The sequence below is a fragment of the Dasypus novemcinctus genome, chromosome 5 (genome assembly GCF_030445035.2).
Source record: "Dasypus novemcinctus isolate mDasNov1 chromosome 5, mDasNov1.1.hap2, whole genome shotgun sequence".
Classification (NCBI taxonomy): domain Eukaryota; kingdom Metazoa; phylum Chordata; class Mammalia; order Cingulata; family Dasypodidae; genus Dasypus; species Dasypus novemcinctus.
The window spans coordinates 35983121-36003677 of record NC_080677.1 but is presented as its reverse complement, the minus strand read 5'-3'; the positions used below and the strand labels follow the sequence as shown (position 1 = coordinate 36003677).

General features: G+C 38.3%; 1 protein-coding gene across 2 annotated transcripts in view; it reads right to left on the bottom strand.

Annotated features, from left to right (window-relative positions):
- The window catches only part of IGF2BP3 (insulin like growth factor 2 mRNA binding protein 3), a 197069-nt gene that overhangs the window by 130194 nt on the left and 46318 nt on the right, over positions 1–20557 (bottom strand). For both annotated transcript variants that reach the window (XM_058296880.2, XM_058296881.2), the window contains one exon: positions 5106–5154. In XM_058296880.2, the coding sequence (XP_058152863.1) occupies positions 5106–5154 (49 nt within the window). The remainder of the gene's footprint in view (positions 1–5105; positions 5155–20557) is intronic.

Here is a 20557-nt window from a genome sequence, read left to right as displayed (position 1 = left end):
CAAAAGACCCAATAAAAAATGGGCAAAAGACTTAAATAACAATTACACAATACTAATACAAATGGCAAAAAAACACATGAAAAACTGTTCAACATCACTAGCGATTAGGGAAATGCAAATCAAACCTACAATGAGATATCATTTCACACCTTTTAGAATGGCCACTATTAAAAAGGCAAAAAACTACAAATATTGGAGAGGATGTGGAAAGATAGGAACACTTATTCACTGTTATTGGGAATGCAGAATGGTACAGCCACTGTGAAAGGCTGTTTGGCAGTTCCTAAAGAAGTTGAAGATAGATTTACCACACAATCCAGCAATACCAATACTGGGTACATATCCAGAAGAACAGAGCAGTGAAATGAACAGACATCTGCACACCAATGTTCACAGCAGCATTATTCATTATTCCCAAAAGATGGAAACATTCCAGTGTCCATCAACCAATGAATGGATGAACAAACTGTGGTGTATTTACATGATGGAATATTATGCAGCTATAAGAAATGAAATCATAAAGCATACAACAACATGGACGAACTGGAGGAAACTACGCTGAGTGAAGCAAGCCAGACACAAAAGGATATTATATATGGTTGCGCTACTATGAATCAAATATATTGTGTAATCTCATGGAGTTAATAACTTGAATATGGGTAATCAGAAAATAGAATGTGTTTAGAGAATGGAAAGCTGAAGGTTAACTTGTGCAGAATTGGTAAAAAGATGTGTATTAATCTTTGGAAATGAATAGAAAATGTGAATGCACAACATAATGTTTGTCAATAGCAATACTATTATATGGGTATGATAGTGGTTTAAAGGGAAAGTCTATGGTCAAGATTATTATTAATACTAAAAGGAATGCCTAAAAATGTAACATGGGAATGTGCAGCATAGTAAAAACCACATAAATAAAACCCCTTTACTTTGAAATTTAATAAATGTATGTTATTACATGGTGTTAATATCAGACAAAAAAAAATTACGCTAAGTGAAAGAAACCAGCCACAAAGAATAATGTATTGTATAATTCCATTTATATAAAATGTAAATATAAATCAATTTATAAAGATTAGTGGCTTTGTAGGGCTGGGGAAAGATAGCAGAATTGAGAGGTGACTGCTAAGGCATGTGGAGTTTTTCTTTTTGGAGTAATGAAATTCTTTGCAATTTTTTTTGTGGTGACGAATGCACATCATTGTGATTATACTAAAAGCCACTGATTATATGCTTTGATAGATTGTATGGTATGTGAATACATCTCAATAAATCTGCTTAAAACATAAATGGGGGGGAAGTAGATGTGGCTCAAGCAGTTGGGCACCCACCTACCACATGGGAGGTCCAGGTTTGGTTCCCGGTGCCTCCTAAAGATGAGCAAGTCAATGAGCTGACATGATGGGCTGGCACGGCAAGCTGATGCAATGAGAAGATGCAAAGAGGAGACACAACAAGGAAACACAATGAGAGACACAACGAGCAGGGAGCAGAGGTGGCTCAAGTGATTGGGTGCCTCCCTTCCACATGGGAGGTCCCAGGTTCAGGTTCCAGTGCCTCCTAAAAGAAGATGAGCAGTTGCTGCCCTTGCAGCAACGAGTTAGACACTGCCCCCTACCCCAACAAGCTAGGCGCTACCTCCCGCCATAACAAGCAAATGCCACAAGCCAGGAGACGCCACAACCTGCAGGGAACAGATGTGGCTCAGGCTGCTGGGCACTCGCCTCTCATGTGGGAGGTCCCGAGTTCGGTTCCCAGTGCCTCCTAGAGAAGGTGAGCAAACACTGAGCAGACAGAAGAGAGAACCCCACCTGTGGAAGGGAGAGATAAAGAAAAATGAAGTAAAAATCTTTAAAAATAAACAAACGAATAAATGAATGTGTAAGAATAGCCACAAATAGAAGCTATGCACAGCACAGGGAAGCATAGAGAGATTGAGAGGTGAAAAATTTTCTTGCCTGGATTTTATTATTATTGAAATAATGAAAATGCTCTAATAATAACTGAAGTGATGAATGCACAACTATGTGATTATACCAGATACACTTTGGGTGAAATGTATGCTTTATTAGTATGTATCAGTAAAACTGATTTGTTTAAAAAATAGTAATATTGTATATTTTTGCAGCAATGGCAGAGAAGATACTATATCAATTCTAAGTGTAAACTATAGAGAAATATAAGGGGTCATGGGATTTTTTTCCTTTTGGAATAATGAAAACATTCTAAAATTGAAGTGATGACAGCACAACTCTGTGATAAAACAATCACTGAGTGTACACTTTGGATAGATTGTACAAGGTACAGTACTGTATAATACAGTGAACCCTGTAGTGGATGATTGATTGTGTTTAATGGTACAAATATGAGAACTTCCTCTAATGATGGATAACAATTATACAATAGTAACACAGGGTGTTAATAGGGTGGTTTATGGCAAAAATACACCAAATATTAAGATACAGACTATAGCTAGCAGTAACATTTTAATGATGTTCTTTCATCATTTGCATCAAATGTTCCACAACAATGTAAGTTGTTTGCTGTTGAAGTGATGTATGGTAATCCTATATGATACACATAATTGTTTTCTAAACTCATAACTCCTCAAAAAAAAGAAATGAAGTTTTGGCACATACTACAACATGGATGAACCTTGAAAACATTATGTTGAGTGAAATAAGCCAGACACAAAAGGACAAATATTGTATGATTTGACTTAAATATCTAGAATAAGCAAATTCATAAAGGCAGAAGATCAGAAGTTACCAGGGACTGGCAGGGAGTGTAAGGGAGAAGGTGGAAAGGGGGAATTTTTGCTTAATGAGTACAGTTTCTGTTTGGGCTGATGAAATGTTTTAGTAATGGAAAGTGGTAGTAGTAGCACAACATTGTAAAATTAATTAATGCCACTGAATTATATATTTAAAAATTGTTTAAAAAAATTAAAAAAGAAAAACTAAAGTGAAAAAATAGTTAAAATGACACATTTTTAAATATGTATTAATGTTACCACAATAAAAAAGTTAGATTGAAATTGAATCCAGTCAAACCTTTTTTTTTATTTTACAAGAACATTTCAGAAGTGGTGCTATGTTTTTGTTTTTTTTTTTAAGGAGGTACCAGAGATTAAACCTAGGCCCTCATACTTGGGAAGCAGATGCTCAACCACTGAGCTACACCCACTATGTATTTTCTATTGAATCAAATTGGGAAGCACATAATGTATGGCTGTTCCACTTTCAGTGATTTCAAAACGCATGGCTGTTCCACAGTGGACTCAAAGACTGATTCCTCTATTATAAAGAGAGTCCTAAACTGTAAATGTAAAATTATCACTTTCTATAAAAAGGTTTGGCAGGAAACTGCCAGCATACTTCATGTGTAAAATAAAATACAGGAAGTAACCCTTCTCAAAAAAGGACATAACAATGTTTACTGAAGTGTTCAAAGAAAGGGAAAACCACAACAGCTCGTCCTATTCCTAATAAACCCTCAATAAATTTATTTTTATTGATCAGTATTTCAAACAAAAATTTTTTTAAAGGACTGAAGGTCAAGAGCGCCAAAGTCTAACTCCAGTTTCCTGCAATTCAGCATGTATTCGTGCTTAATTCTTTGAAGCCTATTTGCCCATATTTGCCCATCTGAAAATAAAAATGTGAACAACCAGACCTTACCTCATAGAACTACTGGGAGTATAAATGAAATATAAAAGTTAAGGAAAAGTTAAATATAGCAAATACAGATTTATTCTCACCAATTAGACCAACTTTTACCAAGAATGAGGAAAAATACAAATAAAAGCTTGAGATGCCACCAAAAGGAACTGGCAATCTAAATTTGAAAGAGGTACCATGAATGAATTACAAACTCACTCTGTCACTAGCCTACAGCAGATACAGTAGTATTCTAGTAATTCACTTAAAGCTGACTGATGCCCTGTGGCTTTCACTGAAAGCCACATCATATTCAATGAAGTTCCTGAACAGAGAATACTATTTAACATGACCCAACTTACAATAAGGAATCAAACCAGTAATCTTGGTTTCACTAACTGATTTAGGGATCTATCCCCAAAGCTACTGAGTTCCCCAAACAAGTGCTAATCTAAAGCAGCAAGTGCATGGAGTTTAATCTTTTAAGTCATAGTCTCCGTCTGCAAAATACATTTTTTATGTAACTTGAAAAATATTCAGCATATATCAAACACCAACACCTTCTTTCAAAGACTAAACTCAATAGTACTGTTCTGAAAATAAATGTTACATAAAATATTCTGAGTGTAAATAAATCACTACCAACCAAGGGATCTGGGAAAGCCAGGCCTCAGACTCACTTCCCTCAACTCATCACCTGAGAAATGGTTTAACCATACTCTGCATTTGATGAACACTCTGGTTTACTGAGTCATCACATGTGATTTCAGAAGACTAATCTGAAACACAAAGGGCAGTTACTCTGATTTTACCTTAAAATATATAAAAGTCCAGGGGTTTCCTTGTACCACCTTCTACAAGTTAGGTTTTAAGTACTTTCAGGTTCTATCATCTGGAAGAGTCAGACATTTTCTTTTCTGTCTTTAACTACTGGTGTCTCAAAATCTCACCATTATATCCTTATTATGTTTTAGAAATTGCTGGCAGAGGCTATTTAATTGTGCTATTAATTAGTGGTAGTCCAAAATCACTTCAAGGCCATCATCTGAGCAAAAGGAAGCAGAAGAGTATTTTTAAATAAAATTTATATATCAGGTATTTCTCTTAAGAAATTTACCAGTAGGGAAATTCATATTTAAATAAAATTGGCAATTCCTCAAAAAGATCTCAAATTATCAGGATGAGAGTGAATGAGGAAGATTGCCCAGTTACCTAAGAAGCTATTTCAACATTAAAAAATTAAATAAAATACATCCCAAAGAACAGATTTTAAAAGTTATACTGTGCCCTTAAGAAAGGAAACCCCCATCAAGGCAGACCATAAGAGAGGACGACTCTGCGTTCCAGCACACCTGGGAGTTGGGATAGGAAAATAATCTTTGGAAAAACCAAGAGCAATAAGCTTAGATACAAGATCTTAATTTTAAATACAGAAATTCTTACCTCCCACTGTAAGTGAGGCGGAATATTTCGTATCTGAAGTTTCCGAATCCTGCAGAAGAATTAGAATGTTTAAAAAAAAAAAAAAAAAACCCATACACATATAAAAGCTAAAGACATTATCCAACATGGAAGTTTAGAAACTACTTAAAATATTTTATCTTATATTAAATACAAACCAATATATAGGAAGAAAATGCAGCCCAAGAAGGAAAAATGATGAGTTAACGCTATTACAGAATGCACATTGAGACCATTTGGAGAGCCAGAATTATTGGATTGCTATGGCTTATTTTTAAAAACAATATGAGAACGTTTTCTCTTAAATGATAAAAAATATGTGATGCTAATATAGGGTGTTAATAATTGGGTGGGTTGGGGGAATAATACACCAAATGTAAGACATGGGCTATAGTTAATAGTAATATTTTGGCGATGCTCTTTCAGTTTTTAACAAATGTTTTACAACAATGCAAGGTGTTGGTGGTGGGAAATGTATGGGAACCTTGTATGATGATATTCATGTTTGCTTTGTAAATTCACAAATTTTAGCCAACATTTATTGTTTATTTATGTCTGTGTATGAAAGATATACTTCGATAAAATTTCATTTTAAAAAACCATTAAAGTTGGCAGTTATGCTTAAAAAACATTTTCATCCAATGACTATTCTAAACTTAAACCTGGTAGCCTCAAATTAAGTATTCCAGGACACAAAATCTTAGTCCAGGTGTTCTTAATCTGGATTGCAAGGAAGCGGTCCATGGATAGAATTCAGGAAATTCATGAAACTGAACAGGGATGGGAAATCTATCTTTATTTTCACAGTCCCTAAATGATTTTAGCATTTCCTTCAAAAATAATAAACTACAACAGAATTAACGGTACTTATAATTTGTCATCAGGAAAAATCACGTATTTTTCATATCACATTAAGTTGTTGCAGACATTGAAAATCATCTACATACATTCCTTTGAAATTAAGACATGTTGCTAGAATGCTACTTACTGTTAAGAAGCACACACCACAAGTTTAACATTTTGCTAATTGTATTTCAAAATAATTGCTTTCCTTTGTATCCCTATGTATTTCACTCTATACATTTAAAAACATCCTAAGAAGTCCTTAAGTTTCAGGCTCCCAAATATGTGGAAGGTACAGAAAATAAGAATTCCATCTTAGTTCAAACACACACAGACACACACACACCTCTCCCTTTTACCTCTCCCTTTACCTCTCCCAATAGTCAAAGGTGGGAGCAAGGGAGAAAGAGTGGGGGGAAGAGAATAACTGGACATTAATAAACTATGCTAGATTGTACTGTAGTTGCAATACACCAATCACCCCCTTAAGGGATAAAGGAATTTAGTCAACATGTTATTAAAAAAAAAAGAGAGAGGTGAGAAAAAGAAAGACTAGCAATTGAGCTTGACATCTCAAGTCAAGTAATTAAATTAATAACTGTTATAATTAGAAGTACAGTGAATTTCTCTTTCCCGGTCACTTAATTCACTTATTTTCAAGTACCAAGCAAAACGGCAGTTCAGATTAGATTCCATACCTAGCCCTCTGCCTCTTTTCCTTTCTCTCAAAGCAAAAGAATAAATGCCACAAATACTGCTTGTCCCTTAGGGAACTCTAAAAAACGTATAGTTAACCAAGCTCAGGGACACGTGTTTATAATCATAAAATGGAGAAGGAAGGGAGAAGCTCTTTAACCTTATTGTCAGGAGACAGTAAAGCAAGGCATAACCAGAGGACAATACACAAAAATGATGGTAAGGGAGAAGAGCAATTTAAAAAAAAAAATGTCCAGACCACCCAGTCTCAGAATTCACAGATCTAGAGCTAGTCTGGAATTTGCTAATAATTGTTGCAACTGAGCTATGGGTATTAACTCTGGGTTTTTTTGTAAGTTTGATATTTTCTATAAAGCATTCAAAAATTACACCCAAATTAAACTATTCCTAATATGTAGATTTCAAAACTGCTATTTATTGCTACAGCTACCAGAAAAAGCTACTCATAGTGTATAAATATTTATCCTAGGTAACCAAGGAGGAGGTAAGAATTATTTCTACAGTAATCAAACACCTGATAAAAGAATCAGCAGCACAATGTTAAGAAAACTACGTATTCATCCATGGTCCTCATTTTTTCATGTGTACATGTTACTGAAATTTTTCCCCAAAAGCATGCATGTAAATGTTAGATGCATATAAATGTTAGATAAGTTAGATGATTATTCATATCACTAAACAAATATCTACTTGACTCACAAGAAATTCTTTAAATAGAATACCACCTTTTGAACATTAAAAGCAATCTATTAGTCATGTTCTCCCAAGGCCTTGATACCCACTCTTCTAGATGTCCCACTTACTGGAAGTTACTCCAAAATAATTACATCCCCTAAATGGTTGTACGAAATTATTTAAGTCTCTCAAACTCAAGTTTCTTTCAGACAAACAGAATTATTTCCGTACAGTTAGTGTTCTGACATTTAGAACAGTTCTCTCCCTTTACCTAATAACTAATCTTAAACTCTGTCCATGGTTTCACCTCTGGTTCCTAACTCTATGTTCCTCAGTTAGTAAAAAATCCAAAAGGTTCAACAAAAGCATCCACCACATGGATGTGTGGGAGTACTGTATATTGTATATATGAATTACTGTGATCTAGGGCTCTTGTGAAGAGAAGCTCAATAATTAGGAAAAAAAAAAAAGAAAAAGATAGGATGTAGAATTTTTCCAAATCAATACGTACTCTATATCTAACCTTTAAACCCATCGCTATATTCCATTTTACTAGTAAAGGATCCTGACATTATATTGGGCTTCACTTTTCAGGAAGTTTTGGATCACAGAGTGGTTCAACAATGGCAGCGGAGGAATACTGGTATAGGATGTTATTGACAGGTGATATATGGTTGACAGGGAGTTATACAGGGCATATGTCCAGGGTGCATGGTAATGTTTGGATATACTCATAGTGGAAACAATTAAAAACAACAGCTGGGGGGGTACTGGGTTCCTGGCCGGGGGTGCTCTGTCGTGGTCCCTAGGAGAGCAGCGGCAGTCCCCCAGGTGCAACGGTAAGGACCAGGAAGGAATGAGGGTCCAACAGTAAGCCCCTGATACTAATGACTATGCTTGTGAGCCTATATGCCTGAAATAAGAACAAGGCCTAGAGCAGCACTGTGCCTAGGAGTTTCCTCCTGACAGCCTTCATGTTACTCAAATGTGGCCAGTCTCGAAGCCAAACTCAGCATGTAAATGCAATGCCTTCCCCCCAGCGTGGGACATGACACCCGGGGATGAGCCTCCCTGGCACTGAGGGATCACTACCAAGTACCAACTGATGATGCAACTAGAAAATGACCTTGAATTAAAGGTTCAACGCGGACCAGCAGAGGAGTTAAAAATGCTGTTTGACCTAAATAAAGGGGGAAATGGAAAGGATAAATGAGTTTATATGGCTATGAGTCTCTAAAAAAAGAGTCTGGAGGATGTCAGAAGGATTGCCCTTATGCACACCTGAACAGAGTCTCAGAGACAGATAAAGTAGCTACAACCCCAGGTATTGGTTCTTTTAAGGGCTAAAGAGACCCACAGGTTCTATGGTCATGGCAGATGGGGTTCACTGCCATGTCAGTTGGCCCTCTTTGGAGCTGGCGTTTCTGCATGATGGAGCTGGACTCAGATGGGATCTCTTCTCACAAGCCTTTCATGCTACTTTACTGGAATTGTAGTTGGTGCTAGGGTTTAAGATATATCTAGGGGATTTGAATCTCTGGACTGACAATATGATAGCCAGGCCCTGAGCCTCAACAGACTTCAACTCCTACACTCTGATTTATTGGACTTACCCTACTCAGCTAACATGGAGTTGAAGAATGTCAACCACCACACCATGGAGCCTAGAGTGCCTACAACTGAAAGCAGGAGGATTGCATCCAGTATCCATGTGGAATCTGAGCCTCCTCTTGACATAGATGTGCAACGGACACAACCAATCCAAGGTCCACAGAGAAAATGTGGCATTGGTGTGGGAAAAGTGGCCATGGTGGCTGATGGGTGCGGGAAATGGGAGGAAGAGATGAGATGTGGAGGCGTTTTCGGGACTTGGAGTTGTCCTGGGTGGTGCTTCAGGGACAATTACTGGACATTGTAGATCCTCCCAGGGCCCACTGGATGGAATGTGGGAGAGTATGGGCTATGATGTGGACCATTGACCATGAGGTGCAGTGATGCCCAGAGATATAATTACCAAATGCAATGGGTATGTCATGATGATGGGAGAGAGTGTTGCTGGGGGGGGGGGGGGGGGGGAAGGTTGAATGGGACCTCATCTTTTTTTAATGTAATATTTTTACAAAATGAAAATTTAAAAAAAAAAAAAAGCATCCATCACAGAAACACATCACTCCCACCTGAAAAGGGCTTGAGAAAATCTACCCCACTTAGCTGATAAACTATGCCCATCAAGTTGGCTGTACATAATTAAACTATTACCACCTGCTTCACTGATCACCTCCCATTCGAACACGGAGAAATCAGTTATATTTAGATTTGATTCCAAATACTTGAGTCAAGAAAATAGCTATTGATATTTTAATAGGTTGTTTCTACTATATAATTACCAAATGGTTATAATTCAATTTAACTATCAGGAAAATAAGTTTATTTACTACTACACAGATAGTAATAAAAAATAAATAATAGTATATAAGGGCGGCGGACTTGGCCCCATGGTTAGGGCGTCCGTCTACCACTTGGGAGATCCGCGGTTCAAACCCGGGGCCTCCTTGACCCTGTGGAGCTGGCCCATACGTGGTGCTGATGTGCGCAAGGAATGCCGTGCCACGCAGGGGTGTCCCCCGCATAGGAGAGCCCCACGTGCAAGGAGTGCACCCTGTAAGGAGAGCTGCCCAGCTCGAAAGAAAGTGCAGCCTGCCCAAGAGTGGTGCCACACACACAGAGAGCTGAGGCAGCAAGATGATGCAACAAAAAGAAACACAGATTCCCGTGCCGCTGACAACAGAAGCGGACAAAGAAGACGCAGCAAATAGACAGAACAGATAACAGGGGTGGGCGCGGGTGGGGTGGGGGGGTGGAGGGGAAGGGGAGAGAAATAAATAAATAAATAAATAAAATGCAATTGGAAAAAAAATAGTATATAGGGGGAAGCGGACTTGGCCCAGTGGTTAGGGCGTCCGTCTACCACATGGGAGGTCCGCAGTTCAAACCCTGGACCTCCGGGAAACGGACTTTGGCCCAGTGGTTAGGGCGTCCGTCTACCACATGGGAGGTCCGCGGTTCAAGCCCCGGGCCTCCTTGACCCGTGTGGAGCTGGCCCATGCGCAGTGCTGATGCGCGCAAGGAGTGCCCTGCTACACAGGGGTGTCCCCCGCGTAGGGGAGCCCCACGCGCAAGGAGTGCACCCGTAAGGAGAGCCGCCCAGCGCGAAGGAGGGAGCAGCCTGCCCAGGAATGGCGCCGCCCACACTTCCCGTGCCGCTGACGACAACAGAAGCGGACAAAGAAACAAGACGCAGCAAAAAGACACAGAAAACAGACAACCGGGGGAGGGGAGGGGAATTAAATAAATAAAAATAAATCTTTAAAAAAAAAAAAAAAAAAAAAAAAAAAAAAAAAAAAAAAAACCCTGGACCTCCTTGACCCGTGTGGAGCTGACCCATGCACAGTGCTGATGCGCACAAGGAGTGCCGTGCCACGCAGGGGTGTCCCCCACATAGGGGAGCCCCACGTGCAAGGAGCGCGCCCCGTAAGGAGGGACGCCCAGTGTGAAAGAAAGTGCAGCCTGCCCAGGAATAGAGCCGCACACACTGAGAGCTGACACAACAAGATGATGCAACAAAAAGAAACACAGATTCCCGTGCCACTGACAACAACAGAAGCAGACAAAGAAAGAACACGCAGCAAATAGACAAAGAGAACAGACAACTGGGGAGGGGGGAGGGGGGGAGAGAAATAAATAAATAAATCTTTAAAAAATATATATATAGGATGCACATTCATAGCAGCAGGGGCTAACCAAGCCATCTTCTTCACTGCTGCATTCAGAGCCTGGCACCTGATAAGCAATTCAATCGATGGTTAAATTGAAATTTATTATAATAAAAGATCCACCATCCAGAAACTAACATTTCCAATTATTTTCTTACAGCAAGGCAGTAAGAAGACTAATTGCCAAACTTAAGTTTGGGAATGAAAACCAGAAAAATACTAAATTATGTAAGCATTCTCAAAAAAACAAAAAAAACAGAAAGCTAAAAAATGACACATGGACTGTATAGCATAGGAAACCCTCATAGGAAAAATGAGTATGGGTAATATTGCATATGTAAGACTGTTTTTCTTTGAAACCAAAAAAATGTAAGTGTTACAAGATGTTAATATCAGGTTGATAAATGGGCAAAATACAAACAAAGCAAACTATGGACAGTAGTATACAGTAATATATTAACATATGGACAGTAGTATATAGTAATATATTAACAATCTTTAATAAATAGCAAAAAAAGGAAATATGCTAAGTGAAAGAAAACAGACAAAAGGTACTACATATTGTTTGACTCCATCTATACAAAATACAAACACAAATAAATTAGAGAGATAGAAATAGAAGTTATGTATGTCAGAGGAAAGAGAATGAGAAGTGACTACTAAGAGGTAGAGTTTTAGTTTGTTTTTATTATTTTCAAGTAATGAAAATGCTCTAATAGTGATTGAAGTGATAATGCACAACCCTGCAATTATACCAAATACCACTGATTATACACTTTGGATGGACTGTATGCTTTATGATTATGTTTCAATAAAACTGACATTAAAAAAAAATTTTTTCAACACAAATCTATGTAAGGAACTTAAGTATTTTCCCAAAAGAAGGGAAACTGCAATAAAGTTTAAGTTCTCAGTTTAACTGATAAAAATCTTTTAAAAATGCCTATTGTACTTAAAATATTTAGTTAGCATGGAAAGTCAATAATAGTTATTTATTAAAAGTAGATTTAAGGAAGCGGGTGCAGCTCAGTGGTTGTATACTTGCTTCCCCTGTATGAGGTTTGGGGTTCAATCCCCAGTACCACGTTTAAAAAAATTTAATTATAAGATAAAGAATGAGTAGAAAGGCTCCTGTAGATTCCAAAGGACACTTTGAGATCTTTAGTAATCGATGGAACTGATTTAACTTGACTTTATAGAAATTTTCAAAATGACACCAAACTAGAAAAGTTAATGAAATGACTCTCCATACAGCCATCACCAGTTTCATCAACTATGATCAACTTATCCTGTCCTTCTATCCCCTACACCTGTAACAAGTCTCACTCACATACCATGTCCTCCTGAAGGACATCAGTAAACAGCTATAAAAGATAATGACCTTTTTGTTTGTTTCAACATAACCACACCACCATTATTGCTCCCAAAAGTGATTTAACCAAAGTTCCTTGATATCAGATATCCATTCAGCATTTATTTCCAATTGCCTAATATTTTCGTCAATTTGTTTACATCAAGACCCCAACAACATATGCTTACATTTGATATATTTCAACTCTATGTAATGCAAAAGTTCCCTTTCACTTTTTTGTGTGTGCACCATTTATTTGGCAGTCCCAGGTCATAAACTCTGTAAAATCACTAGGGATTTTATCAATTACACCATTTTGTGTATTTTTTCCAGTATATAAATAACTTATTATGCTGTACTTAATATACTATAATGTACATTTTTTTATTACAAAGCATAAAACATCTGTGAAACCACACCAAATGATTACAATGCCACAGCTGAAACTACGGTGTCTGCATGCTCCTCCCACATACCAACTGCCTTCCACCCAGACTGTTCCACTGTCCTGAATTTTGTGTTTATAACTCATGCCTTTTATTTATAAATCATTATCTCTGTAAGATAAGTCTTGAAATGGACAAAACACTATTACCAGTCCTTTGCAGAAAAACACCTAAATACTAAATATCGAGTCACTGTTAAATTTGCCTACGTTTTTTTATTGTGTTTTGGGGATTTTTTTTTTAAAGATTTATTTATTTATTTCTCTCCTCTTCTCCCCCACCCGGTTGTCTGTTCTCTGTGTCTATTTGCTGCGTGTTCTTTCTTTGTCCGCTTCTGTTGTTGTCAGCGGCATGGGAATCTGTGTTTCTTTTTGTTGCATCATCTTGTTGTGTCAGCTCTCCCCCGTGTGTGTGCAGCACCATTCCTGGGCAGGCTGCACTTTCTTTTGCGCTGGGCGGCTCTCCTTACGGGGCGCACTCCTTGCGCATGGGGCTCCCCTACGTGGGGACACCCCTGCGTGGCTTGGCACTCCTTGTGCGCATCAGCACTGCGCATGGGCCAGCTCCACACGGGTCACGGAGGCCCGGGGTTTGAACCGCGGACCTCCCATGTGGTAGACGGACGCCCTAACCACTGGGCCAAGTTCGCAGCCCTGTTTTTGGGATTTCTTGTGGGGTTGTTTTTTCTTTTTTACCAACTGGTTTGTTCAGATCTGGATCCAAGGGTCATCCACTGTATATGGTTGATTATAGTTTCACACCGACTGGATTTTGCTGAATGAGCCCCATGGTGGTGCTTAACAGGTTCCTCCGTCCACAAGACTCCATTCATTCATTTACTCATTTGTTTAAGAAGAGGCAATACAAGGTCATAGTGAATATTTTAAAATTCCTTCAGGAGGTACATTATCTCTGGGCATCTTTCTGGAACAGTGGTAACTACCAATGATCACTGCATAAATCCATTATTTCATTCAATGTTGAAAACCACAATTTCCTCATTTGATCATTCCTGGCTAGAATGCCATAAAGAGCAACTTCCCCTCATCAAATGTTTGGGTACTCTGAGGGATAGTAAGGCAGGATAAATACTTGATTCTTTCCTTTTTGCATCAGATGGTTTTGTGGCCCATGTCACGTCCCCTCAGCTCACCTCTGATTTCATCCATAGCTATGATGAACAGTTTTATACACACTGAAGTTGTTCCACCTCCTTACCACTAAGCATACAGTTCTTTTTTTACCTCAGGGCTTTCTCCAAAAATTAAGAATACAGAAGTAGCTCAGCCACTCAGCCACGTGAAAGATGAAAACCCTAAGGACGATATTCAGGGTTTTCAGCCGGGTTGGAAGCAGGGGATAAATATCCCAGCCTTTATCTCTTAGATAGGAAATTCTGGGAGACATTCTGTATATTTCTCAAAGATCCGCAATTCTTATAACAATCTCAATGTGCCCTTCATTAGCTTTGCCAAATCCCTTATCTCACTCTCCCCATTCCCTCACTCCTGCTTCTTGAAACTATGTCCAAAATAAATAAGCTTTGTGCAAATCCTTGTCTCAATGTCTGCTTTCAGAGGAGTTTAAAGACATCATTATTTCAAAGTTTTCAGAAGGAATTGGTGCCCTGGCATCATCCAAAGATGACCAGGTTTAAGATTTATTTTTTCACTATCATTATGAATTCATGAATTTTTTAAAAATGTTATGCCTATCAACCCATTTTCTTTAGCTTATTATCTTGAAATAATTTCCAACATACAGGATAGTTGCAAAAATAATACAAACCCCAGAGAATTCTAATATACACCCCCCCCCCATTTCCCCAGATACCTATTATCCAACAATTTTAACATTTTGCCACATTTGCTGTATCATTCTATCAATCCATCATCTATTTTCTGAATATTTGAGAGTAAGGTGTACATCGTATTCTTTAAACACATAATTCCACATACATTCTTAAGACATTACTTTTGTAATCAACAAGTACAGTTATCAAGAAATTTAATGTTGAAATAAGGCTTAGTCTATATTCCAGTTTTTTCTTATGTCCCAGTAATGTCCTTTTGAGTCTTTTCTCCTCCATTCTCAGATCCCATTCAGTATCATGTATTGCATTTCATTGTTATCATCACTTTGGTTTATCTTTCCTTTTAATTGTTGCAACATATATACAACAAATCCTCCCATCCCAACCCTTCCCAAGCATATCATGAAGTGGGATTAATCGAATTCACCAATGTTGCAGTACCCTCATCAACACCCATTACTAGAAATTTCCATTCAACCTATATAGAAAGCCTATAATCATTTTCCATTAACGCCCTGTTGCAGTTTGATATGGTTATGAACTCCAAAAATAGATATTGGATGTTTGTAATCTGATCTGCACCTGGGCATGACTGAGTTATAATTAGGGCACTGATAAAAGGCATGGCAAACGCGCCCCGCAGGGGTGTCCCCCGCGTAGGGGAGCCCCACACGCAAGGAGTGCACCCATAAGGAGAGCCGCCCAGCGCGAAGGAGGGAGCAGCCTGCCGAGGAATGGCGCCGCCCACACTTCCTGTGCCGCTGACGACAACAGAAGCGGACAAAGAAACAAGCCGCAACAAAAAGACACAGAAAACAGACAACCGGGGGAGGGGAGGGAAATTAAATAAATAAAAATAAAATCTTAAAAAAAAAAGGCATGGCAAAGAACAGAGTTAAGGGTTTCTAATGTTGCAGTTTTGATGTTGGAGTTTGATGCTGAAGACTTAAACTGGAGCACTGGGAAGTCAGCATGCAGAGGAAAGAGAAGCAAGCCACAGAAGAAAGGAACCTTGAACCCAGAGAAAAGCAAGCCCCAGGAACATAGGAACCCAGGAAGCCTGAACCCTCACAGACACCGGCAGCCATCTTGCTCCAAATAGAGTTTGGTGAGGGAAGTAATTTATGCTTTATGGCCTGATATTTGTAAGCTCCCACCCCAAATAAATACCCTTTATAACACCCAGCAGGTTTCTGGTATCTTGCATGAGCACCCCTTCGGATGACAAATATACTCCCTATTACCCCTGTCCTCCACCCCGATAACCTGCATTCTAGTTTGTCTTTATGAATTTGCATATTCTCATAATTTCTTTTTAGTTACTATGGGATTTAAACTTAGCTTCTGTAACAATCTTGATTGGTTTGATACCAACATAATTTCAACAGTATACATAAACTATGCTCCTATATCCAATTGTTCCCTTACCTTTACAAAGTCCTTGTCACAAATTACATATTTATACATTATGAGTCCAAAACCATTGATGTGTCCTTACATTGTATGCATTTGCCTGTTAGGTTCTGTAGTAAGTAAAAACTGGAGTCAAAAATCAAAAATATAAGCAAAATTAAAACAAAGAAAATATTTTTAAAATACAAAAACAAGTCAAAAATACAATTGTATTGGTACTTATATTAACCTATGTCGTTTCTCTTTACCAGAGATCTTTGCTTTTACACGGCCTCAATCAAATGTTTACTGCTCTTTGTTCTCAACCTGCAGAACTCCCTTTAGCATTTCTTGCAGGGCCAGTCTAGTGGCAAGAAACTCCATCAGCTTTAATTTATCTAGGAATGTCTTAATTGTTCCCTCATTTTTGAAAGAAAGTTTTGCTGGATATAAAATTCTTGATTGGCAATTTTTTACTTTCAGCATTTTTAACTGACTTCCCATGCCTTCTTGCCTCCATGGTTTCCAATGAGAAATTAGAACTGCTTATTGAAACTCCCTTGTATGTGACATGTTGCTTCTCTCATGTCTTTCAAAGTTTTCTCTATCTTTTGTTTGGAGTTCACTGAGTATCTTGGATGCTTATATTCATGTCTTTCATTAAATTTGGGAAGTTTTTGGTCATTATTTCTTTGAATATTGTTTGCCCCCTTTCTTCTCTTTTCTCTGGGACTCCCACAATGAGTTTATTGGTATGCTTGATGGTTTCCCATAGGTTCCTCAAATTCTATTCATGTTTCTTCATGCTTTCTTGTTTTTTGCTCCTCAGACTAGATGTTTTCAATTGTCTTATCTTAAAGTTCACTGATTCCCTCCTTCCATCAGCTCCAATCTGTTCTTGAACACCTTTAGGGAATTATTTTATTTCTGTCACCATGGTCTTCAGCTGTTTGGTGCCTTTTCCTAATTTTCATCTATTGATATTCTTGATATTCTCTTTGTGTTCAGTTGTTGTTTACCCGATTTCCTTTAGACCTTTTTTTTTTTTTTTTTTTTTTTTTTAAGTCTTTGTCTCGTGTGTCTTAGGTTTGGTCCTCCTTGGTGGTGCTTTCTAAAGCACTAATCTTTTTCTCTGCCTGGGCCATCACTTCCTGTTTCTTAGTCTATTTGGTAATATTTTGTTGAAACCTGGACATTTTGATATTTAATGGGTTATTGCTGAAATTTAGATACTGGAGTATGTGTTCCTCAAGCTTGTATCCAGCTAACATTTTGACAGAGCTTTCACTGAGTGCCTAAAGAGGAGGAGGAGGAAGAGGAAAAAAAGAAAAATAAAACCCTTTTCCCAGTCTTTGCAGATTTACCTGTGGAGGTGCTCTCCTTCAGAGCTATCCACAAATGAGTTTAGAGAACTGTTTCCAGTCAAAGCATAATAGTCTCCTTTTCTTTTCTTTTTTTTTTTTTAAGATTTATTTTTTATTTATTTCTCTCCCCTTCACCCCTGTTGTCAGCTCTGTGTCCATTCGCTGTGTGTTCTTCTGCGTCTGCATGCATTATCTGGCAGCACCAGGAAACTGCGTCTTTTTTGTTGCGTCATCTTGCTGCATCAGCTCTCTGTGTGTGCAGCGCCACTCCTGGGCTTTTTTCACTTGGAGCGGGTCTCCTTAGAGGACACACTCCTTGCGCATGGGGCACCCCTATGTGGAGACGCCCATGTGGCATGGCACTCCTTGCGCATGGCAACACTGCACGTGGGCCAGCTTACCACATGGGTTAGGAGGCCCTGGGGATCGAACCCTGGACCTTCCATATGGTAGACGGATGCTCTATCAGTTGAGCCATGCCCGCTTCTCTCCTTATTTTCTTATGCATCTTGTCTTGAGCATGAAATGTGGCCTAAGGAATTCCTTCATTTACATGGATATGAATTGTCCCTCTTTCCCATAACTTGAATGATCTCCCACAGCATCCTGTAAGAGCTCTGTGATCTGCCTTCTACACACAGGGCAAGTTCTGGGATGGTCAATCTGAGACCTGGTTCAGTCCATCAAGCTACCACCAGACTTAGATACACATACATGCTCACAGTATGTGCACAAAGGTTATCCTGCTCCCTCTAGAAATGGGGCCAGCAATCTGCTCTAGGAGGGAAGACTGGCTCCACACAAAGTTGCTGAGGGAAGTTGGGAAAGGGGCCAGACAGGGCACCAGGATATCTTACTGCTTTTTAATGGCCTTTTCCTTGATTCAGTGCTCATCTTTTACTGCAATCCTTAACTGTTTTCTGCAACTTTGAGAAAGCTATTTCTATTCTTGTTGATGCTCAAGATGTTTTGTCTATTCTTTCTGATGTTCAAATTACCCCCTCTCTGACCAGCTAATGGGATCCTCTTCACACTGGCTCCAGTATCTTTTACCAAGAGAACTCTTTTGCTATCTGTTAGGACATGAGATTCCAAGTCCAACTTGTAAATTTCCTGCCCCAGACTTGAAATCAGCCATAGCTACAGGGAGCCCTGGTAGCTTTTGGTTAGACACAGTACATAGAGACCACAATCTGGTCACTAAGGGTGCTCATTGTTATTGGGTTGGCCATTTCTCCTAAGGCAGAGCTAAAAAATACATATTCTGTTTAAAAATGAAATACATCATGAGTTCATACTAATTCTTTCCAATTCAAATTTTAGATTACTAGATTTTTGCCTAACATCTTTATATTTGCATCTTTTCTTCCACTGGAAATTAACAGATATAAATAAGAATATAAACAAGAAAAGGTTTCAGGTCTATTATCTCATTCAATCCTCACAACCAGAATTTTACAGATCATGAAACAAAGGCAAGAGTTTACCTTGTCCAGGTACACACAGCTAATGCATAGCAGGATCAGAATCTACCTCTGGGGATTCTGGCTCCTAAGTCTGTGTTCTTAACCATATTATTCTGCAATCTTACCACATTCACCTCTAATTCAACCAATAAGATAACCATATCAAATAACTTCAGAAAATACACAGGGTGCATGTTAAATTCAAGAGGTTAAAAGTTATGCTAAAATCCTAAGCAAAATTTTCACTTTACTCCATAGCTTTAAACCATGCAGTCATAATTTATACACCAAGACTTAATACTGACATTAAATGGAAAGGTTATATTTTAATACTAAGAAAGCAGGAAGGAAGGAAGGGAATTTTGCTGAAAACTCAACTGACTTAAGCTATCATGGAGATTATATACACAGATACCTGGGCACCTTAAGCACTTGCGAAGCTAGTCATTTCATATTACATCTTAATAAAGGACAGATAACAATGTATTAAACTTGAAAACTTCCTTCCAAACTACCTAATAGCTCTGAATGTTCATTCTGTCTTTATCTTATGCCTCCCAAAAGTATCTGTCTCACCCCTTTCTTTCCAACTCATACAATTAAGTGGGACTCACTGGTGTTCCCACTTTATAGATAAAGATGCTGAGACTCAGACTGTGATCTAACGCTGCTAACATAAGCAGCCAATGGGAAGAGAAAACCAAGTATACCTTGCAACATGTTACTTTTTGTCTTATTTTCTTACATAAAGACCTGAAACACAGAGTACACACTGAGACAGATGGGACATTTTCAAATAAAAAGTCAAGCCACCTGGACTCCAAGCAATAAAGTACAGCCTTTCCAATCTGCCACTTGGTGGCACTCTGTACTAACTGTAGATTTTTATTCTGGCTGTGCCAAACCAACTCAATCTGTGTCCAAAGGGAAATTTTGTTCAGCCTGGCTAAATTCAGTATTGCTATATTGTAATTACAGCTATCTTTCCTTGTTTTATACAGTTAAGAATTAGCTCTTTAAAAGGTCAACTTCGATTTTAAAGTTTAATACTCCAAGAAGGTAAATAACTGGGTAAGTGATCAGTCTCAGGTTACTGGTGATAAATGTCAACTGGCACAACCTTGCCTCACTGCTGACTTGGCAGTCTTCTATCAAATCCTCTGACAAAAGGTAGAGCTCCAACCCAAGGATTCTCTTTCTTATGTTATTTCCTTCAGTCAGGTTGTAACATGCTCAAAGATTTAGCTACAAGTTTTAAAATAGGGAAAACTAGGAAGAACCTGGAGGACCAAATGAAAGGGATTGGCTATAATTACAATATAGACAATGAAATATCATGGAGATGATATAAATGTGAAAGAATATTTAATGAGGAATTATATTCATGTCATTGTTCATTGAAAACAGCACATTACAAAAACAAAGTATACAATATGATCTCATTAAAAATTGTGTGTGCGCTTTGGATAGAATGTACAAGGTATGGGACTGTATAACACAGTAAACCATGTGGTAGAAGACAGACCATGGTTAGTACAAATATGAGAGCATTCTCTCACGAACTATAACAAATGCACAATACTAATACATAGTG